General features: G+C 24.5%; 1 protein-coding gene and 1 long non-coding RNA gene across 3 annotated transcripts in view; one reads left to right on the plus strand and one right to left on the minus strand.

The window, feature by feature from the left end:
• LOC111638671 (ectonucleotide pyrophosphatase/phosphodiesterase family member 6-like) overlaps positions 1-22478 on the minus strand; it is a 42228-nt gene extending 19750 nt beyond the window's left edge. The window contains exon 1 of the mRNA XM_023384419.1: positions 21997-22478. Coding sequence (XP_023240187.1) covers positions 21997-22225 — 229 coding nt within the window. The 5' untranslated portion in view covers positions 22226-22478. The remainder of the gene's footprint in view (positions 1-21996) is intronic.
• LOC111638672 overlaps positions 1-25684 on the plus strand; it is a 62456-nt gene that overhangs the window by 26004 nt on the left and 10768 nt on the right. Inside the window, exon 3 of one of the 2 annotated variants that reach the window (XR_002758915.1) lies at positions 13519-13673. This is a non-coding gene — a long non-coding RNA (uncharacterized LOC111638672). Of the gene's footprint in view, positions 1-13518; positions 14623-25684 lie in introns of those variants that run through there. The other variant, XR_002758914.1, reaches the window with a different exon arrangement.

Genomic DNA, 25684 nt, shown 5'->3' on the forward strand with positions numbered 1-25684 from the left:
TGTGTATCCTCAGTTTCCCGTGTATTAAAGTAGTTTTGTTTTAATCGTTAAATGAATAAATTTTGAAAATATATTAAATAACTTTATTATTCTTTTATTTGCTTCATTATTGAGCACTTTTCTTACAGCAGTAGTCGTTTCGTATCATCATGATAGTATATAATCTACTATAATTATCTATTTCTTATTCTTATTATATTTAATAACATACAAGATATTTTAAGAATTTATTATTCTTAAGATTATTTTAATAATTTGATAAACTTTTCTCTAGTTGTTCAGAACCATGCACTTCGCATCTCAAGATTTGCGGGCGCGAAAATTAACTTACAATACAAATTATATACACGTATAATTATTTCTGTTAAAATAGCAAATTTATATTCAATATTTTCAAAATATATTTAAGAAAAGATTATTATTAATACTGTGGAGAATAAATATAAATGCAGTTTTGCGTCACGTCTCATGGAGATAAATATCCTGTGAAAGCATCGCCAAAGTATCCATTTACTAAAATATATAACCTTGATTTATTATAGTAGAATATTGTAAAATTAGATATGTTTTAGAATATAATGAGCATACGGTTTTTCTACTATAATATGAATAATAATAGACCAAATTTGAAGTAAAAAATTTGTAAACATTACAATTTCGCACAAGCAATCTAAACATACCTTAAATGAACTATGAGTAAATCATTCGGCATCATAAAAGTTATAATCTACAAGAATAGAGGCCTAAGTTAGTCTTTTAAAAATCATCTCGAGGCGAAATTTAGGTCAGTGGTATACAAATACATCAATATGATTTATGATAGTAATCAACTAGTCCATACGTTCTGATTTACTGTCTGGTTCATAATACTAAGTATAAAAAATAATTATAGATCTACTATCGACCGAAACGTGTTTAAAATATATAAAACATTCCGTATTTAATTTTAAATATTAATAATAATAAATCGAGATGTAAATTATAATTAATTTTTGAATTAAATAGTAACATATTTAGTTAAATTTGTGATACAGTTTTAAATGATTTAATTTGCATTAAATTTACTTCAGTTAATATGTTTTGCAAGCATTCTCATTTGGTATGCGAATATAAGACGAGAGACTAAATTAGAAATTCTTATCATTCTATTACATTTTATTTTTCAGAAAGCTAAAAAACCGACTTTATGATATCAACATACCAATGATAAAATAAAATTTCTCGAAAAGTATTTTATTAATTTATTATTCAAAAATGTCATCTTATTTTTATGGTTACATATTAATAAATATTTTACATTAAACTACAGAGTGTACCGTTTCAATGTACAGTACTTTTCAGTTATTTTCACGTTAACAATTAAACAGTGGCAGTTTTTAATTGCACAAGTTCCTGAGATTGTTTAATATATAGTTCCTAATAAGTATGCAGGTTTATAATTGCACTGCATCTCACATAATTGAGATGCAAATTATATTATATAATCGTATATTATATTATATTATATATTTTTCAAAGAACAGACATTATATAATTGCACATACATAGAAACTAAAAACAACGAAATAACAATTTATAGGCTAATTATATGTAAAATAGAATGAAGCAACATGCTATAATAGATTCCTTGTTAAGTCTCTTGAATAAGTCTTGTTCACTGTTCCAAAACTTATGGGCTATTTTCTAAGATGACTTTCACAAAGACGGACAATAAATATATATTACGACATAATAGGCCTATATTATATAGAACGTGTATGTAAAATTATAAACACATTAACAACTATATAAATGATCTTTCTACGAATTAAAGACATAAGCCTATATTTTAACTGAACTTAAATTTAAACCGTCTGACGTTCAACCGTTTAGCTTAAAAACTAATTAATTAACATAATTAAGATTTTATTGAATTTTCTAGCTTCTGTTTATCTTTCGCTAACATAAGAATTAATAAAACAAATGAAGATTAAAAGTTAATTCAGTCACTACGTTGCCTACTTTAATTAAATAATCGATTATTTAATAACGACACTCTTCCTGATCGTGTTGTACTGTACAGAATAAAACGAATAAAATAATTTTAAATGATTTTTTATTTAAATAACGATTGAAAGCTTTTATAATTTTATATANGTTTTTTTCGACTACAACACATTAAGGAGAGCGGAAATAGAGATTCGGTATGACTCATTACGCGACTGTATCACGGAAATTAGTGCATATGTTTATCGCAACTTTCATTACACATTACAGCATTAATTTTCGACGTTCTTTAAAAATTAAATATTTTAATAAGATATATTAAAAATATAGTATTAATACGTGTATAATGTAATATCACTCACTTATCTACAGTTGTGGGAACAAATTAAGCTTGAAGCGATATGTGATTAAGTACTCGTATTAAATTCCTTGGGCGAGTTATAATCAAATTAATAATGGAAATAACCCTATTTTTAAGATGAAAATTTGATTTTACTAAAATGAGTGTTATAAATTATTATGAAATAACGAAAGAATTTATTGAATTTAACGACAGAATGAATAAATAATTGTATATTAGATAGTGAGAAAAATGTGAAGGAGAAGATAAGAACTAATTGATAAATGCTAATATATAAACCATACGTTCACTCACATAAAAAATCATGACAGAAACAAAATAAATCCAAATCCACATGGGATAAATCCAACCCCACCTCCGTCGGTAGCACAGGCAATGTTTTCATTTTATAAGTTATACGGATGGAAGCTGTTCTAACGAGAGTCTGAATTTTCTTTCTTGAGTGAAATGTGATTTGTACTAGTGTTTTGTGGCACTATTCCTTTATTAATGATATCCAGGACCGAATTTAGACTAGTGGCTCTAAGCTATAACATATGAGGCCCTCTCCTTTTAATAAATACAGTCCCTGACACCATTTAAGAAAAGGATTGGGGAAAATATAGACAAATTTGCACGGAATAGTTTAAAATTTTGATAAACATTTATTAATTAGTTCACAAATCGCAAAATTAGAAGATCGATTTTTAAAAAATTGCTGAAGGGATTGCATTAGGAAAGAAAACATTATAAAAAACATGCATATCATTGCAAAAGTTACGAGAATTTTACTTGATTTCAGTGAATAAGATACTGCTTGCGGTTTAATAGGACGTTCTTACATATAAATGATAGGACTATATTAATGAGATTTTAAATATTTGAAACATTATAGTAATTGCTATTTCAAGTGGTTAGTAGAATAAAACAATAAACAATTTGAGAATTAATTATAACTTTGATAAATTCATTCATAAATTTATGCAGTTAATTAATATTAGGTCTATATATCGACACTTTTTTTGTTGATACATTATTAGAAACTATAGAATTTTTATCACGTAAAATATAGTTCAGTTAAATACCTATATGCAGTACGATGAAATCTACGATAGCTATATAGTTATATTATAGCTATTTTATATATAAAATACCGTAGAACACGAATCAATTTTGTCTTTTGCTATTATAACTTTCCAAAACTGTCTAAAACCTTGTTCCAATTTTTCAATAAATTCCTTAATTTATAAAATATCTCTTAAATATACTAAATAAAATGTAGGCCTATTAAACTCTGTAAAGCTATCTGGTAATAGTGCAATCCTTCCACAATTTGAAATCTGTCTTCTAATTGTTTAATTTGTGTTCTATTTAATAAATATTTTCTCAAAATTTTCAAAAGTTTAGCTATTTCTTAAAAAAAGCTTTTGTTATTTTCCGCAATTATTCGTTTAAGATGATGTCAGGGATTGTAATAATAAATTTAAAAACACGAGACCTTAAGTTGTAGCTTCATAGCGTGAAAACCTAAACATTATCTTGTTAATCTTATCCATAAATCTTGCATTAATATAAAAAATCTTAACGCTTCATTTGTATATGAAATGTACTGTATATGTATATCATGAACATTTGCTATATTTTAAATTTATTACAGGATGATTTAGTCCGGTCTGATCAATTATTATGTGGAATATTTCCGTATAAAATGAAAATATGAGCATGAAACACGAACGAACGATTGTTTATTTCATGGCGAAACAATGGACCAAAGTAGGTTTTATATTAAATGTTATTCAAATGTGACTGTCGTGGGCAATCGTGGGGTATTGAACAAAATAAGCGTTCAGTCCCGAGGGAGTCATTCTGTAGATAATTTATATTATAAAATATTTTTCAACGAATTTTTAAATTATTATTTCAATGCTAAAGTAACGAATGTTTAATAAATGCTTGAGAAGGAACCACATCATTGATATGTCATTCTTTCTGAAATGAATTTTAAAATTTGTCTTAGATTACGAAAAATAAGACACATTTTATAATCGGCACTATGAAGAGAGAAAGATACAATACGCAATGTTGAATATGTTTTAAAACTCTTATAGAAGTACAACTATGAAAAACAATTGAAAATGTGAAGAATAGTTTTATTGTTAGTGTTTTTAAATATCCATTTATTAGTCTATCTGAAACGTCTATTGTTTATTATTTTAAATTCAGTATATCCTACGTGTGAAATAAACATTTTGTAATTTATGTTTATTTTAAATAGTTTTATTAACTATATTTTAAATGCATTATTAACATATTTACTTATATAAGTTCGTTTGGATTATCTTTAGTCATATCATCTACTTTTTCACTGAAAAAAATTACTTTTTAAAAGCAGGGATGAGTCAATTCAAGAACGTTTTAAATCTATGCGGTATCTGTCATTCTTTAAAATCTGTGTATAATAAATGTTTTATAATATTTTTCCGTTTATTTTACGTTTTTACTTAATTAACTTTATTTTAAATGTATTATTGACTTTTTACTCTAATAAATTCTTTTAAAGTACTATATATTTACTTGTAACTATCGTTCAATTTTTTCCCGAAAAATCCTTTTAAAAGTCGAGATGAATCATAAATTCGAAGTACAATACGATAATTAACCACTTTTATATAAATTTTATGAATATAAGTTTAAATTTTAGTCGTAAAGGAGTTAATTATTAATCTTTTTAACGAAAATATTACAACGAAATATATTGCTGCGTGTCTATCATTCGGTGAAACATCTGCTTTATTATATCATTTTAAAGCTTTTTAAATAAAAATAACAACCGAACTAAAAATTAACCAAAAGAAGTATAATAAAATAATCATGTTTTTTTCGACTACAACACATTAAGGAGAGCGGAAATAGAGATTCGGTATGACTCATTACGCGACTGTATCACGGAAATTAGTGCATATGTTTATCGCAACTTTCATTACACATTACAGCATTAATTTTCGACGTTCTTTAAAAATTAAATATTTTAATACACTAGAAATATAATAAACTTTCTTATATAGGCCTATATATATAAATATATATTCTAATCTATAAAATAATCTTTATAAAGTAGTTAAAATATAGCTTCGACAAATTTTTTAAGAGAAAATGAACTGTCTAGATACTTATTTTATCATTTGATTGTATCTCGTAAATCACTATATAAATCCATTAATCATTTTACAAACTTCTCTTAACACCCATCAATTTTCATCCTGGCAAATTACTTTCCAATAAATCAACAAAATCATTTCTAGTGTCATTAATGTTATTCCAAATTATATTTCATGCTAACTAAATGAATCTGTTAACCAAACTCTACAGTTCTCTAATAATAAAAGCTATCTAATGACAAGAATTATTTGTAAAAAAGTTTACAAAGTTCAAAATAAATTAAAGATTCAGTCTTCAGCTACGAAAATATAAAATGATAATAACTTTATTATTACTAATTCATATATAAAATACCGTAGAACACGAATCAATTTTGTCTTTTGCTATTATAACTTTCCAAAACTGTCTAAAACCTTGTTCCAATTTTTCAATAAATTCCTTAATTTATAAAATATCTCTTAAATATACTAAATAAAATGTAGGCCTATTAAACTCTGTAAAGCTATCTGGTAATAGTGCAATCCTTCCACAATTTGAAATCTGTCTTCTAATTGTTTAATTTGTGTTCTATTTAATAAATATTTTCTCAAAATTTTCAAAAGTTTAGCTATTTCTTAAAAAAAGCTTTTGTTATTTTCCGCNATAGATGTTATGAAATTAACTTAAAAATTCGTATATAAAATCCATAAAAATATTCGGTTCATTTCTAAATTAATGAAAAAATTATACTTTTAGTTTGATATACTGTATATTATTACACGTTAAACAACTTTTTAAAAATTAAATTTATATACAGACGTATATTTTTATTCTTATAACTAACTAGCAGATATGCCTGGTCAAAAAGTGAAAACCGCATTAAAAGTTTTGCTATTTTAGTTTATATTGTTATGTTTATCACAGCGTCAAAAGGATGCCTACATTTTCAAAAGGATGCCTACAACCTATATTTTCCCCAGGGTCTGGAGAGTGAGTATGAAAAACGTGTTGCAGATCACTCAAAGGATTTAGGAGTTAATAGGAAAGGATGAAATCAGAAGTGTCGACGTTTTATGGTAGCCTATATTTTCCTCAGGGTCTTAGAGAGTACGAAAAATTTCGTGCAGCTTGGTCAAAGGGTTTAGGAATATATAGAGAACAGACAGACAGACATTCTATTATATACTGTATATATATACCGTTATAGATAGTGAACTTTTCAGTTTTATTTAAACTGTAGTTGAATCATATCAAAAGATACCATCCATTTTATTTTCATTATTTTCTCTTTATAAATGGATTTCTTTTCTTTTCTGTTAAGTTTAACAATTTATCAAAGTGATTTATCAGTTTAAAAAATCAATGATAAATTGAAATGATTATTATTTAATCTCGGGTTTCATTCAAAATATTTCACAACAAAGAAATGCTGTGAAAGATCTTATTACTCTAATTAATATTTTGTCGTAAAATTTAAGACTTATCTTATTTAGTTAGAAGATGCTATATTTTATAGTTATATATAAGCCTATTATTACTCAATTTGCATATTAAAATTCTTTATATTTTTTTATTTCTAGACTTTTATATCAAAAAATCGATAAGTTGAAAGACGAGTTTTTAGATAAAACACGAAGAAAAACATTTGATCTACTAGGTTCAATGATTTTCTATAAATTCTATAGAATTTATTGAAACTTTTCTAGTGTTGAGATCAAATCATAAGTTGCATTCGTATCTTGAATTAGGGAAAAGTGTTTTTAATAAGATACATACATCAGATAAATAATTCTAAAATTGCGTCTGAAAAATCGTACTTTAAAATCAATAAACAAAAAATTTGAATTTATTTTTCCTACGAATTTTAAAGGCGATTCTGTTTACAGATCGAACGATAGTTAAATTATCGCAGTAATATTATATATATATGTAAACATTTACTTTCAGTAGTCAATAATTATACGCTCTTTGTTAAAGTCTATATTAACTTTAATCATTTTTATGACATTGCAAACATCTAAATTTATGAAGCCTTCCTTTATAGTAAAATAGAAAGTATGATATTAAAATAAAACCATTTCTAGATTAATTTTAAGCAAATCTGTGTATAGATTTCTTATATGTTAATCATTTAATAATATATAAAGAGTGCTTAATCTTCTTAAGTTAATAATAATCTTATACAGAACAAAATACAGTATTTAACTTACACCCTCTCAAAATTTTCTTCATTCTCAATGAGAAAATTTATATGAAAGTTTCCAGTTAACGATAATAAATTAGCCACTTTAATAATTAAGAATATTAGATAAATATATAAATTCACTTTATGAGATCGAAAATATTTAGGCCTAAATCACTAACGTATTAACTTGAAACAAATGACAATAATTTTAATTCTATAACTGCTTTATTTCTGTTTTCGTGCAGACAAGCTGACAGGGCGATTATATGGAAGAAATTCCATGATTATATTTAAAAAAAAAATCTAAATTTAAAATAAGAAAAAAGTGTTTGAATGATTCGTCCTCCGATGATTTATAAAGAGATTCATCAATTTAATTTTAGTATACAGTATTTTTAAAGTTTTTATTAAATGAATAAAATCATTTAGTACGCTTAACTCAAAATTAAGATATTAAATATTCTATAACAGTAGATGCTTAAAACACGTTATAATTATTTTTATGCTTTGTTTACCTCTGTCACTAACATCTGTCTACGAAAATTAATCGTTATTTTAGCCAATTCCGATAAACGGAGGTCAAAACTTTTAGTCTTGTTATCAGTTTCGTCGTCGTTTAGAGTTACTAATAGACAAAACTTTTCAACACGTTAAGCTTACATATTCAATTATCAAAAAATTAATTAATTAATTAGAATTTATATAAAATCCTATCTAATTCGCGGATAAAAATACAGGTACAATCAAACCTCTGGACAGCCACTGACTCGAACGTGAAAAATTGCCATTGTTCCGAGGTTGGAGGTTATTTTCTATGCATTTCAAAGAAAACGCTCCTGAGAAAATGGCTACTGTTTAGAGATGGCCGTTCCTGGAGGTTCGACAGTACTTTTAAATAACACGTAAAATTTTAATCGTTAGAAATTAGCTTTGAAATGACATAAAATATCGTAAACATTTCGTTTAAAACTTTGTTAAAAAATTAAAGATGTTTTCAACTTAGATAACCTTCAAGTAACACTTCATTACCTACAAATAGCATATTGATTCTTATTGATTGACGAGATTCAGAGCATGAAATTGAATATAATATTCGGATACTTTTATATCTTATTGAATCTATTATTATATAAGTTTTATTAATTAAAACTTAATGATTAGATTACTTTTAGAAATGCATAAATTTATATGTTTAATTGTAAAAATTTAATTAATTATTTTAAATATTTAATAATCATGTCTATAGTTAAGTAAATGTTTTTTCTATGAAGTGTAAACATTAGCTTTTTAATAAAGTTAAAATAAATTACTTTGAAATCGATTTTTTATAATATGTTTAATAATTCACTTAAAAATAGAGTAAAAAAATCATCATCTTGAAGTTTTCAAGATGATCTTCACACGTTAAACAGATGAAAAATGTAATTAAATTATCGATTAAATTATATTAACTTATATACTAATCGAGACGTTAAGGGATAGAAAATCGATTTCAATTAAAATGTTTGAAAGCAGTTAATAATCCAAAGCGAGAGAGTCCAAATTCTTCTACCAATCAGAAATTTCTCTTTACTTTGGCAGAACCGAATTGTTCCATTTCAGTCAAACTGATATATTACTTTTTAAGAGAAAGATCAATGCCCCAAATTTAGTAGCTTGACAACAAATTTATGATAAAAATCTTATTTAGTGGAAATTCTTGATCAAAGAAAGCAACTATTTTTTATAATGTATAATAAATTAAATTATTCTATTAAATAATCTCTGTTAAAAACAGTATTTATTATTTATTTTATAATAATGCAAATATAACAAAATTCAAGGAGAAAAAAAACAATGTTTATTGTTCATTCTTGCAAAGAAATTTGTTAGAAAATTTTCGGCTTTAATTAAATATCAAATATGCTATTTTATCTTTAATACTCATACTATAAATCTCTCACATTTTAATGTTGATGAAAATGTTTTCAATTTTTTCTTATAAATGTTTCAATTTTTAAATGTAAATTTCTCCTCATATTATTTAGATATTGAAAAAACTATATAATAAAAACTTTTCNTTCGTTTTATTTATTTATAAATTCTCATATTATTACACGAGAACTAACCATTTTCGGGGTAAATATAAAAGCATCTATCATTGAATTTCATTTACAACTCAGCTAACTTTTTCCACGTTTTATTTATTTTTTAAATCTTCAATCCTTAATATTCATTTTCTAGAAACTTTTTCATATTGAATTTAACTTATTGAATTGTTATTACGAAATATAATTATGCGAGATTATATACAAATAATAATCGGAAGGAAACTTTCTTTGAGCCCATAGTGGTTCCTACAACTATAAATTAATGTTTTTTTTTATTTTTTATTCGTAAAAAAATCTTTAAGACATTTATTAATAAAAAAAATTTCTACGTATTTCATATGTTCAAAAAATAAGGCTTGGTATAGGATCCAATTTATCCATACCAAGTTTTCAACGGCCCTGCTCCTAACTGTATATAAATTACAGTTTTAGTTGTGTTTATGTATTAGATTAACGTGTTTGTCATCAATTACAATTTTAAAAGTAAAATTAAAACTTCATATTTCTCATAAGAATAAATTCATAATGTAATATATATTTAAGGTTTTAAAAAACGGTTCTTTACTTAAACTGAAATACGAAATTTTCTAGAGATGAAAAAGGAAGAAGTAAGCAGCCAAGTACTGCACACCATGGTAGACATTTTGAATTCCAAGAGCACTAAATCTCGTTCGTTTCTAGTGAACCAAGAGGCGAAAGACCAGGTTCCTGTGGTGACAGACACTATTCCAGTTGTTGACCTTGAGCTTTACTTATTCTATCACATCTTGGAGGAGCGTGCCTAAACTGATTTTTCTTTATTTTATATATACGGTATATATTTCTTTTTGCATTGACGCGATGGCAACCAAAACTTCTAATGACTATATTTGTTTCCGAAACAAGCGAGCATTTTATCGCTATCCATATCTAAACAATAGATTTTTCCGACAATTATTAGTAAAGGAACCGTGACAACGACTACTTTTCTGCTTTAAATTCATGTAATTAGATCGAAGAAAAATCGTTTTAAACTAATGCTTTGTCGAATATGCTAGCGTGTAGCATGGTAATAACTTGCGGTCTAATAACAGTATTTCTAAAGATATAAATGTGTCACTTTTTTTCTTTTACTTCAATACAGAGTGTATCTAAAACACGATTCAATTCGAAAATTTCCTTATAAATATTAGAAAAATAACCACATTTCTCCATTTATTTATTTATTTTGATAATTTACGAAAAATATTTTTATTATAAAATATTGACCTTGATTATACTGTAATTTTTCAAATATTTTATTGTAAAAAAATTTACTAGAAATTGATATACATATTATTAGTAGATATTAAACGTAACTAAATGTATTATCATTATAAAAATTAATTTTTTTACACATGTTAAGATCTGACTAGATCTAATTATATCATTAAAATAAAAAATAAACAATATTTTTATTTTAAATGATCTAATTAGGTAGATTTTTTTAGTGATTACGTTTTAAAAACGTTGGCAAAAATTAATTTACCACTTTATAAAAAGATGAAATTTTTATAGAAAAATATTATAAAAAAATTAATTGGCCGTTAAATGCTTATATTTAACTAATTTTACTAAATCAAATATTCTAAAATAAAATTATTTATAATTATAATTAAGTAACAAAATAAAATTTATTAAAATTAAAATATTTTTATTCACATAAAACTTTAAAAATTTATTTTCTGATGTCGAAGTTTACTAAAGTGTGTTGATATGTGTGAAATAAATATCTGAATGTAACTTTAAATATTTGGATAAAAAAGAGTAATATTTGCTCTTCCTCAGATTTCTACATAAACTTAATGCAATATCTTTTCTGCTGATTAAAATTAATAACTATAAAAGTATTTATTGATAATATAATTTAAATATCTAAACAAGAATTACATGATTATAAAAAGTTTACAATAAAAATTTTTGATAGTAATTTTAAAATTGAAAAATAAATATTTAAAATTGTTCTCATCTAGTTTAAAAATGGTTAGTAAAAATGAGTTTAATTTTAGGCATAAATTAAAATATTTTTTGTAAGAACAATCAAATGAGTAATTTGTTAATAAACAAATACATTCTATGAACTTCTTAAATAAGAGAAAATAGGAAAATTTAGTTTGTAGTAATGAGAAACTGACCTGCTTACATTCGTATTGACAATGTAAACAGATCTTTATCAGCTCCAACACGGTTTATCTTAACACAAGAGTGTTGAAAGTTTGTATAAAATAATAAATCCTGATATCCAGAATATAGATTCTGGATATCAGGATTTATGATATATATATAGAGATTCTATTGTATTTGCATGTATAGTATATAATAGATGTTGCATATTCATTCACATTAAAATCAAAATTCAAGAGAAAAGAGGTGGAATAAAAGCTACAGGTAGAAATGTCTTCTAACTAAATTCAGTTTCTCTTTCTCTTTTACTTTAAATATTTTTTAAGTAGATATTTTTGCTGAAATTTATTTTTTGATATTATTAATTCACTGAGAGTGGTTTTAAATATAATTTAATGCAACCAATGCGTGAAATTTCATTAAATGCTTTCATAATTATCAAAGTAATGAAGTTAATGATTTTTACTTCCTGGCAAACATCATTTAGGAAATAATCAAAATTATTTTCCAGTTTTAAATTTTAGAAAAACTGCAAATAGTTATAACTATTTAAGGAGTAAAAGTAATGTGAAGAATGCAACTAATGTGGAATTTTGCTTTTAAAAGTTTAATGTCGACATTTTTAAAGGGTGGAATAATTATCTGTAGTGAGTTTACATTCGTTTCATTCACTAAATTTATTCTTAGAAAAAGCATTAAATGAGATTTTCCTAAATTCTTATAACATAGAAACTTGTATAATTATATGTGTACTCGTATATATGCAGAAAAGACTTAATGTACAGTACAGTACAATCGAACATTCAATGATGGCTACCTCTAAACAGCGGCCATTTTTTGTTTTGTTCTTTTTGTTTTAAGAGACTGTTATTCAGAGGTTTGACTGTATTTGAAAAGTTCTAGTTTTTCATAATTCGACAAAATAAACTTTTATATTAACTCCATTTCAGGTAAGAACATTAATACAGTAGAACCTCGATTATCCGCCCTAATTGGGGACTGGGGTTGGTCGGATAATTGAAAAGTCGGATAACCGAAAAGTATGAAAAAATCCATTATTAGTGTAGTATATTATTATATCCCATGTAATTAGTATATTAGTATATCGCTATTAACCTACTTTGCGTTGAATTTTCATCGATGTTAAGCCTAACAAAAATTTTTTAAAATAATAATCGTCGCTATTGTATCGTTAAAAATTAGAAAATTAAGCTTCGTTTAAATACTGGCTCCCTTTCATGGTCGAATGAGTGTTGCCAGCTAAAACACGTAAAAATAATATTAAAGTAGCCAAGACATAGCCAAATATTGTAGCGCCACATCACTAGCGGACATTTGAAATTTGCCGACTAGGACGGTCGGTTGATCGGGGGCGGATAATTGAGGTTCTACTGTAATTCCAGTTTTGAGACAAACTAGCTTATGAAGTTCTTGTCGGAAAGACTTTCATTCAGGATTTTTTATTTACGAAAACATGATTTTTGATAAGATAACGATTTCCAAACTGTTTAAAATAATAATAAATTCATTCACTCTATGCTGATAAAACATTTTATAAATTAAAAAGTATATTTGAAAGTATAAAATCTCACTTTTAGAAATTTACTGTTAAATGTGATTTATTATGTACACCCCAGGGAACAAGATCCAGGAGTTAGACCTAGGAGATGAAAGAGAAATGACTTCGAGAAACACGGTAGAGGCAGAATGTTACCTAAACCATAAAATCCAGAAGATGTCATTCATAAAATTGCATTTTATCAACAGATGTTTTTACCTCTTCAGCTATAAAGTGAGTAAAATTAATCAGACAGCTTCATGTAGGCTCTATGCATTTCTACTTTCAAAACTATGTAAAATTGTGAAAATTTAAAAGGACTAAGTTTTAAAATAAAAAATTATTATAAATTTTATTAATTATTTTGCGTATACAGACAAACCTCCAAACAATGGTCATTGTTCGAAGGTGGTCGTTGTTTGAAGGTTACTTTACGTTTTAAAAAGAAACGTCCTTTTAAAATTGACCGCCGTTTAGAGGCGGGTTATTGGAAGTTCGACTGCATAGACTTTGAAATTTAAACGAGTTAATATCTTGAAATATATAATTTATTTTATTATACAATATTAAACAAGAGTAAAATTCAAAATTTAAAAATATTCTTCTCTTTCTTTTCAACTTTTTAAATTCGAATTTATTGTTGTGTATAAAAGTTACTTGTTTCAAAATTCAATACTTAAAGATTATTTTTATGCAATTATTGTACGAAATTTTATAAATTCATGCAATTTATTGTATAATAAATTGTTTTAGTAACAGCTGTGTTTATTTCACATGTTGCTATGAAATTCTTTAAAGCACAGCTGAAGAGATTTATTCGGTAATTAATATTTTTCTTTCAGGCCTATTGTCTTCATTCTTCGATTGAAATTTAAAATTTATTTTAATAACTTTCGCTTCGAGAATTTAATTTTTAAAATATAAAATTAATTATATAATATTAAAGTTTATCGACAGAGAAAGCTGAAATTCTTTGTTGTGTTCCGCGTGTTTGACTTGCTAAATTTAAAAATTAATTATTTTAATTAAAAGTTGCTCGCTTTTATGTTAATTTATAAAAGAAAGCGATTTAATAGAAAATTTTAATTTTATTAACGAGCAATAAAAACTACATATTTTCATTATAAAACTTTTTTCATTAATGATAATTTATTATAAGGTTATTAAACGGAAGCAATTTAAGAATTATAGCAGTTAGCTTGAATACATTTAATTAACCTTTTTTTTATTTAAATTAAATTTCAAGCAACAAGACTTCACTTAACTTAATTATAAATATATTTATTTTATCGATTAGATATTTTTTACTTTAATTTTATTATCTATTTAGCATAATGTTATGCAATAGTGTAAATTTATGCTAATCATCTAATAAAGTTATCGTCTAACCATTATATCATTTAATCATCAAAAGAAGGATTTAAATATAATGTAACAAAGCGTTAAAAATTATTTCATGTATAAAACTAGCTTATTAAAATGATGATGATAATTTTTGGGACGTTTGAAGTTACTTTTTCCTATTTTGGAATGGTTTTCATAGAAAATAATATTTCTATAAGAAATTATAGAATTTTTTAAAATAATATACAGTCAAATCTCGATATAACGTCCTCCTAAATAGCGCAACACTCAAAGAGCGCCAATAAATCTCACGAACTAATTTTCCACTTAACTATTAAATAGAGAATGCTTCAGCCTTTGTGTGTTACTCGTATTAAATGCATGATTTGACGTTGCAAAAGGCATTGTTGTCACCAAATTACGTGCCCTTCAAACTTATGTGTAGACTTCATTGCTTTATCTAATTCTTATCATTCGAGATCTTTCGGTTTAGCGCCACATTTCATTTAGTACCAATTTCAAAGGCGAACAGATGGTAGCGCTTTATCGAGGCTTGGCTGTAATTAAAAGAGTTTTATAACGGCAAATTATGAAACTTTTAGTAAAATAACGTTCGGTCATTTTTGTTTACAATTTTTACATTAATATGAAAATTTATTTACTTTTATGACTTAGCTAATGTTAATTTTATTATACTTATTTTATAAAANTTTTACTTTAATTTTATTATCTATTTAGCATAATGTTATGCAATAGTGTAAATTTATGCTAATCATCTAATAAAGTTATCGTCTAACCATTATATCATTTAATCATCAAAAGAAGGATTTAAATATAATGTAACAAAGCGTTAAAAATTATTTCATGTATAAAACTAGCTTATTAAAATGATGATGATAATTTTTGGGACGTTTGAAGTTACTTTTTCCTATTTTGGAATGGTTTTCATAGAAAATAATATTTCTATAAGAAATTATAGAATTTTTTAAAATAATATACAGTCAAATCTCGATATAACGTCCTCCTAAATAGCGCAACACTCAAAGAGCGCCAATAAATCTCACGAACTAATTTTCCACTTAACTATTAAATAGAGAATGCTTCAGCCTTTGTGTGTTACTCGTATTAAATGCATGATTTGACGTTGCAAAAGGCATTGTTGTCACCAAATTACGTGCCCTTCAAACTTATGTGTAGACTTCATTGCTTTATCTAATTCTTATCATTCGAGATCTTTCGGTTTAGCGCCACATTTCATTTAGTACCAATTTCAAAGGCGAACAGATGGTAGCGCTTTATCGAGGCTTGGCTGTAATTAAAAGAGTTTTATAACGGCAAATTATGAAACTTTTAGTAAAATAACGTTCGGTCATTTTTGTTTACAATTTTTACATTAATATGAAAATTTATTTACTTTTATGACTTAGCTAATGTTAATTTTATTATACTTATTTTATAAAACTATTAAAATTTTTGGATTATTTTAATTTTGCTTTTTATTTTGTACATTTATAAATATTTCTTTTTTGCGGACAAAAAAAACAAAGCTCTTTTATACGCGCAGGGCAAAAAATAATGGAAAAAAATTACTTTGAAAGAATGCACCTCACTCTTGTCAAAAATATTTTAAAGCTTTTGTATTATTGTTTTTCTTTAAGAAATTTTTAATTAGGAATCAACTTTACCTACAATTCGTCATTATGTATAATAAAAAAGAATAAAAATATAGAATATGTACAGTACAGTACGTTTGTTTAATATAACTATGAATAGTTTCTTCATATATAAACCTATACGCTTTTATATTTTTAAAAATTTGCATCAAATGAACTGATATTAATAGGAATTTTTTCCTATATAAAATATATCATTCTTAAAATTTGTTATTTCAAGAATTAATAATTATTATTNCTGTAAAATTCTTTTGAAGATTCCTGTATTTTTATTTAGCTTATGATAAAATTGAAGATGATATTTAATTGATATCACATAACTTATATGTATACTTCAATTATTTCTATTAAATATTCGTATAATTAAGGCTATACATCTATAATGTTCCTTTTAATAGCATTATAATAATACTCTGAATATTAATAACTTTAGACGTTATTATAGCATAAAATAAGAAATAATATAGACCAAATTCTACTTCTGAATTTATTTTGTAATGAATACTTTTGAAATATATGAGGAAACTCCATCAGAGAAATCATTAAAACAATAAATTTATTTAAACATGCATACTTAGGCATATGTATGCGTGTGCTATTAGAATGTTTTAATACAGAAAGTAATTTTTAGAACAAAAAAATAAGTGCACGTTAAGATAACAAACTACTCTTTATTTAGATTAAGCAACGGAAAATTATGAGAGTGCGAAATCTGCATATAATTTTTCTTAAGTATCGTAAATAAAATGAGCATTATTTAATAAATGTTCCTTTTAATAGCAAAAGGAATGTACTTAAAATATAAGATAGTTTAAAAAATTCACGTTATTTAGTACATCTACTCGGACAAAGAAATTGTTATCGTAAATGTCTTCCTTGTTATACAGAAATACAAACTTATGTACAGTACAAGACCGAGAGTTATATTTTTCGTTATTACTTTATTGATGATGAAGCATTTAAAGAAAATGGCATAAGAATGCAGATAAAGAAAATTGCAATATCCATTTTCGAGAGAATGCATTAAGTTATACAGAATTTTAAATCGTATTCCAATAGTCTTTAAATGAAAGATTTTTGTCATTCCAGGCGTGCTATACAATTTAGTTATTTGTAGTTTAATAAATACGAAACCTTATTATTCAGAATGAAAACATGTTTCAAAATTTAACATTCATTGATTGAACGAGGCAAAGTTTATGACAAAAGAATAATTTAGAAAATAAGGAAAGAAAGAATAATAAATGATGGAGAATGGAGTCTTGTAAATAAGATAAAAATATTTTTATTTATTCCGAATAAAAGTAGACTATTTTAGTTTAAAAAATTAATTTAATTGTGCCATACCATCAGGCATAAATGCAAATTACTCTATACACCTAAATTTATCCATTTTTAAATTAATTATAAAAATAGTAAATAAACAAATAAAGCAAATTAAAAATAATTTAAAATAAAATAAACTAAATTTTAAAAATTTTCTGATTATTTTCATAAAAATGATTTATAAGTTTTAAAATGTTGTAAAATAGGTATTAAATTTTTACAAAAGAAACTGAAGATAAAGCATTTTTATTGTATATTTAGAACGTATTAAACTTCTGAATACATTCAGAATTCATTAGCTAAATAGATAAAATTTTATTTTTTCGATGAGTACTATGCTATAAAATAAAATACAAGAAGCGAGATTTTATGCTATTCGATATTTAACTCGCTTGTTAATAAGTCATTAGAAGAAATTTAGATTCTCAATTTACTTTCTTGCTTTATCGAGTTTATCATCATTACCAGCGACAGAACAAAGTTAATAATTAGTTTTAAGGTACTCACGATTTAAAGTTACCCAATAAATATGCCACGATTTACTTAATTTATATCTCTCCTGATAGTATTACAACTGAGTTAAAATTTATACATATATTTTAAAGATATTTAGAAACATTTTAACTGTAAAATTCTTTTGAAGATTCCTGTATTTTTATTTAGCTTATGATAAAATTGAAGATGATATTTAATTGATATCACATAACTTATATGTATACTTCATAAATTTTTTATGATGATTCCTAGTTTTGCGAGATAGGCTTCGAAAGAAAGGATAAATGTAACCCTATATATAAATATATAATGAATGTTTATAAATATTAATACTTAGCTGGAAGTCCTTTAATATTAATGTTTAGAAAATTACTTTGTGCCGAAAGCTTTCAAGAAATGAAAGATTAGCTCTTGTAATAAATAATTGTTGTAAATGATTAGTAGTTATCTGATAAGTCTAATTCGATGACTAGAAAAATATTTTGTATCTTTTTAGCAAATAAATTATATCTCTATGAAACTATACAATGCAGATACACAAAAACTAACTTTATCAGACAGATAAAAAATTTGACTAATTAAGTACTGCATTTTATAATTATAAACCCAGTCCAAATATAACAATAAGAAAAAATTATCCTGAATTTAGGATATGTTACGCTCCTTAAGTGATTTTAAATAGAAATTTTTTTGAGATTTTTAAAATATTTTAGGAATTATCTAAATTAGTTTCGTGTAAAATGTACAAAACGTAATTAAAATGTTATTCAAAACAGATAAAACTCATGCAATCTTTGTATAAAAAATCGATATAAAGTAACTATCTAGGCTACATGTGAAATCGCTTTGCTTTTATTATGTAAATCTGTAAAATTAATTTTTGAATTTACATAATTAATAACTTGTTTCAGAATGAATGTTTGTTATATCTCGTTTTATCATAAGAAATTTTATTAAAACGCATGTGTTTAATATAGTTTATAAAACATTCTATTTATAACGTTTGATAGATCAGATCAGATTTTATTTGACATTTATATTACTCTTTATGAGATAAAACTTTTTTACGCTGAAGAACAGAGAAAAGCAAAATCAAGGCCTATGCACATGTAAGTATTTATGTTGTTTACAGATGAAAAGACAAGCTATAACTTGTAATGCAGATGAAAGTCTACATCTTAGATATACTTAACATGTTTGGTCTACTTAAACATATAAAATATTGTCCGCTTCAACAACAAAAATTTATTTCATACATCGTAAAAGGTGTAAAATACCTATAATTGTAAAAATAAACTTTATTTATCATGAAGAATAGAAAATCCATCCACTAAATAACATTCAATTATATAATCTCTATTTAGTTACACTAATTTCAATCAGATAAACAGTAAATACTGTTAGATAGTTGAAAAATTTTCTAAGATTATAGAAAACGCATTATTTACATTATTCGATGAGCACGAAAAAATTTTAACTCTAATTTTAGAACGTTTTAAATTTAGCTCGGTTTTTCATTCATATTTTAATTTTAGTAATGAATCAAAGCCAAATTTGAAAGAACTTGCATAGTAAACATTACATACGTAATTATAACAGTAGAAACTAATCTTTTTTTTTAAAATCTTTTTTTAAGTATACCGAAATTTTCTTCTAATTTATAAATAATCGCGTTGACTTGAAGTTATTTTAATTTCATTAATTCCAGTCTTTAATTAAGAGAAACTATTATTTTATTAGAATGTTATACACGCCTTTGTGTATTTCTATCGCCATTTTAGTTCTTTAATAAAATATTTAAACACACTTTTAAGTATTTAAATAGATTTTAATTTTAACTTATTATGAAGTAAATACAAAATAAAGCCTCGTTTTATATGTGTTTTCACAATCAACGCTTATATCAATTGCCTTATTAAAAGTCAGAACGGATTATATATTTATATAATATATAAGCATTTAAAAATATTTATAAATAAGCGAATAGTATATAATTTTTAGTTTTCAGTCTTTATAAGCATTTCTTAAATTTGGGAACTTAATTGGCATATTTTAATAGGTTCTAACCCTACAATTGAGAAGTTAGANTTAAATACTGTATTATGTAAATTTTAACATTAGGCCTATACAATCGTAGGATTACATAATGCTTTGGTTGAATAATCTCATCATTTTATACATTTATAAAATTATATAATAAATGAATTTTAAAAATATAGTTTCGTACGTTTTTCATCGAGTTCAATCGTAATTTTGTAGAACTCATTAGTTCTGACTAGAAATATTTATAAAATAGATTCATTTTACGAGATATTTCTATTGAAAAGTTAAAACGTACCAATAATTCTGGAAAAAAATAATTGTTTTAAAAAGGCCAAATGGTTTTTAGATCACTTCTAATAATCTATTTAATAACTGATATAAATCAATAATGCTCAGACAAACGGATAACTCTAAACTGTTAATAGTCTATACATTTAAATATCTAAAATTATATTCAAGAAAGATATAAATTTACACGTTTATTTTCAAAAAATAAAGACTATTAAATCCTTTAATCTAAATAAAGTATGGTTTATATCTATTATTTATTTATGATTTGTGTGTCAACGAATGCAAAAATTAACATTCTATAATTAATGTATTTTGCAACAAAAATCGCAAACTATTGAATTAAATGATTAAGATTCAATTTTGATATTTAATTATAAATTGTACAGTACGGTTAAAAACACAAATAAAGCAATATATTGTCTAGAATATATTTATTTATTTTTTTAATCCGTGCAATATATTTCTTGCACGGGTTAATAGATCAAATTATTGATCTATTAACCTTAATAAAAAATTAATTTATGTTCTGTTATACAACTTATTGCTTTTTTAAGATTATATGGAATAATTTATATTGTGTTGTATTTATATAAATTAACTTTCGCGTCTCTATCTCTTTGCTAAACTTTTCATTTTTTCCTCAAAAAATTTCAAAATAAATTCTTATAATTTTTATTTAAATGAGCTTGCTTTTGAAAAATAAGACAGAAATTTTGAGTTTGTTAAGTAAGAAGAACGGCAGTTTCATTGATTCTCATTCGAAGCGACATTCGAGGTCTACAACCGGCCAAGCTGGAACCAAATGTTACAACGGTCGCCTTCGATATTAAGTATCCACCTTGATGTAACCTTACGTGGAGTATGCCTTTTACAGACCATTTGTAACTCAAACAAAATTTAGAAAAAAAAAATTTAAATGTTAATTAAAATCCGTTAATTAAATCACATCTCTGTCTATCTTAAATTTAATTAAAGTAAAATTTTCGATGATTCATAGTTTTTAATTAATTTAAGTATCGCAAACGTTAAGAGATGATTTACAACAATTACAATAATTTAATTTTTTTTTAATTTATTAAATTTACTACATTTTAGAGTTAAAAATGGAATGAAGAATATATAATAAAGAGTTGCATTCGCAAGAACAATAGTGCAAGTGCATGTTTAATGACTTTATAACAGATTTCAAGTTATCTGTTGCTTTGAAAGTTAAGCGCTGTGAAAATTAAATTAATTTATTCAAAATTTTAAAAATATTTATGTTAAATATAATTTAATTTATTCATTTAAAAACTTTTAAAAAAATTTAAAAATTTAAAAAAAATAAAAATAAATAAAGAAAAATCTAATATTAGTATTATTATTAAGAACGAAGCGCTTCTTACCTGTAACTATTGTGTACCAATTTGGATATGAATTGGACGGAAAAATAGGTGTAACATACTCGGCTCTAACACCCTTTTCGGCTAGTTTCTTGAATCCTGTCAGAGTAGAATCGGTATCTGGATAATCCCAGCGGCATCCATCTACTAAAACAAGCAATACTTTATGCCTTGCATTTACCGCGTTGAAAAAGGCTAAAGCCACGATCAAGAAAGTGATGTAGTTGCACATTGTGGATGTGACAGACGACACCGATGTAAATGCCACCGTACCTCCGCTGCAAACCGGCACAGATAGCACTGACAGGATTTTATCTTCTTGTCTGCGCACGCGTCGCAAAGCTAGTCAATAATAAGCGTGCAACCATCGGCACGTGGCTTCACTTCGGTAATTCAGATTTCTCTATGAGATTAATAGTATCTAAACTTTAAAATCAGTTTATTAATTTCGTGTTTTATTAAAATCAATATTAAGGATTTTATCGTTTTTAAAATACATTAAGCAAGGGTATTTATTATTTAATATATACGATTTATCTATTTTATGAAATTTTTATCGAGTGATTCGAAAATACGAGCAAAAGATATTTGAATTTTTTGTATAACAATAATAATAAAACCCGTAAAAATATTTAACAAATAAATAATTTTATACTAAGGTCAATATTGTAAACATATGAATATTTTTCAAATCGTTATGTTGCATTTTATATTAACGGTATTATTATATTTGCGAAGTATTAGAATTAAAGTATGGCAAACCGAATAAAATAATTTTTATAAGTTTCTATAATTAAATAGTAAATAAACATATAATTTTCAGCAGAATCATAATAACTGATTAAAAGTTCATAACAGTTTCCGCAATATTTACCATGCTTATATGTAATAATATAATAACAAAATACTATAAATTGCATCTTAATGCAATTTAAAAAATACAAATATTAACTTTAATTTTCTGTAAAATTGCATAATGTTTATATAGAAATTAATCCTATCCTGTAATGTTAGATAGTAACTTTCTACCATATAAATTTTAGTATAAATTAAATACTGTATTATGTAAATTTTAACATTAGGCCTATACAATCGTAGGATTACATAATGCTTTGGTTGAATAATCTCATCATTTTATACATTTATAAAATTATATAATAAATGAATTTTAAAAATATAGTTTAGTAATATATAAACATAGAGCTAGATTTAACGTGTCGTAATTAATAATTTCTATTTAGTTATTTATTTTATTTTATTTTGGTATATGAACTTATAAAAATAAAAAGAATTAAAAAAAATAGCAAATACTGTAGGCCTATATGTCAACTCAATTTATAAAATATAAATCCACAGAAAACCATAAATTTTTAATGGCAGTCTGCAAATTTTATAGTTCGTTATTTTGAAAGTTAACGATAAAAAATAAATTATTTTATTTCAAAAATTCGATTTTAAAGTTATTAATAATAACGCTTATATAGCGAGTAAAATTTAAAATTTTTATTCTGAATAATTTTACAAAAAAGGACTGTTTTTTAGGAAATTTACTTTATTGACAGATGATTCTTTTATACTGAACCAATTTAAAATTTTGGATAAACTTCTTTACTTAAATCATTATTATTTAATTCGATATAAATTATTTTTTATATTAATTTTTATACTTTAAAGATACGAATTGATGTTGAAAATTAAATATTTAGATTATTTTTTTCCTGGTTAAAATATTTTCCGTGATATATTATTATGATGTAAACAACATCTTATAAATGCAAATTATATTGACAAACTGTTAAGAAAATATTTAATTTAAAAATTTTTTATTAAAATTATTTAATTTTTCATTTCTAATCTACCGAGCGGAAGATATTAACATTTTTACTCAATTTTCAAGAAGAATTTATCAAATTAATTTAGAAATATATATACTGTATATAAGTTTATTTTGATAAAATATAGCTTATATCAATAAAAATATATTTATAAAATATTACTTACGAAGAATATTATATAAAACCCAATTAGTCAGCAAAATCAGAAGGAAAGTAAAAGTAAAAAATGACTAGTAAATTCTTTAGAAATAGTAAGATGAAAATGTGTTTTAATATGGTGATGTAAGATAGTGAGAAAGGCTGAAATAATGCAATAAATAAATAATAATACGTAGAAAATGAATAAAAACTTTCTAAAACAAAATGATTTAGACATACTGCAAAATCAGAGTTAAAATTCGGAGTTGAATTGTCACATAAAATATTACATGCAACACAAAGCAAAAATATAAACCTGAGTTATTTGTATATGCTAGACTCGTTAGAGAAACGTACTTCTAACATTTTATAGCAAATGTGCAAATATTCGTTATGAATATTTGCTTATAAAATATTGGTAAAATGTCATTTACAGCACTTGTTCTGTTTTTTCTAATGCTGCTGGAAATGGCATCGTTAAATTACATTTTTCATCTTACTTTACCTTACTTCAAAAATCTTATAATTTTTAATTATTTTAAATAATCATTAATAATATTGGAATTTTAATTATTAATTAAGCATTTTCGTCTATTATGAGATTTTATTAAGAAAGTAATTTGATATCAATACATATGTCAATATTAACTTATTTTCTTGAAAGACTATTTAATTTTAATTTTAATAAATTGTGTCATCGTCACAATGCCTGATTGCAATTTTTAATCATATTTTAATTTAAAAAATCACAAGCTTTTGGTTCAGACCGGAAGTTCGTATAGGCTATAGTTAGTCTGAGTGGGCCTCCGTCCCCTAAGTTTTCCATATTTGGTCTCGATTTTCATCTATAATTTCGTTCTCGAGATTAACGAAGGACAGACTGACAATGGACGACAATGAAATTTATACGACTGCAGCCAAACAATTAGACATGTGAATTAATAACTTAAGTTTTAAACAAAATTAGGTAATAAATTATCAGTTAATTTTGTCATTCATATGGAACTATATGAGTAAATTATTGTAATTTTTAGCAATGAACAATCATGCAAGTAATAATTTGTAAAAATGACTTTTGTAAGTTGTCAAATCATTTAATTTAATGCACTGGCTAGATTAACTAGAGATAATAATTAAAAATGCGTTTTTTATGATAAATAAAGGAATCTCATTTATCTATAAATTGCGCAGACTCTATGAAATGATTCAATTTTCAGAGTTCAATTGAATTAATCAATAAAATGTATTAAATAAACCAAACAGACTAGTATTTTTAAAAATAATTTTTCTCTTTCCTGATTCAACTTCAAATTTTCTGTGTAAAATTTTATAGCCTCTGAATAATGGTCATTAACGAGAACATTAAAAATGGCCGTTGTTTGAAGGTTATTTTGTATACATTTTAAAAAGAAACATTCCTGAAGACATGGTTGCTTTTACAAATGGCCGTTATTAGAGACTCGAGTGCATTGATTAATTTAATAAGATTTAAATAAACAATTAAAATGTAAATAGAAGTGAAATTTACGCTATAAAATTATTTTATAAATTTTAAATTATAATAAAATACAGCTTTATTAAAATTTATAGTTTATTTATTTATTACTTAGTTAATTATTTAAATTCGTAATTTATTGTGCTCTCTTAATTAGTACATCATTAATTTGTTTTAAAGTGTATATGTGTGTGTGTAAAATTGTTATAACGCTGCAATTTAT

The sequence above is a fragment of the Centruroides sculpturatus genome, unplaced genomic scaffold (genome assembly GCF_000671375.1).
Source record: "Centruroides sculpturatus isolate CEXI.00-Female unplaced genomic scaffold, Cexi_2.0 scaffold1171, whole genome shotgun sequence".
Classification (NCBI taxonomy): Eukaryota; Metazoa; Arthropoda; class Arachnida; order Scorpiones; family Buthidae; genus Centruroides; species Centruroides sculpturatus.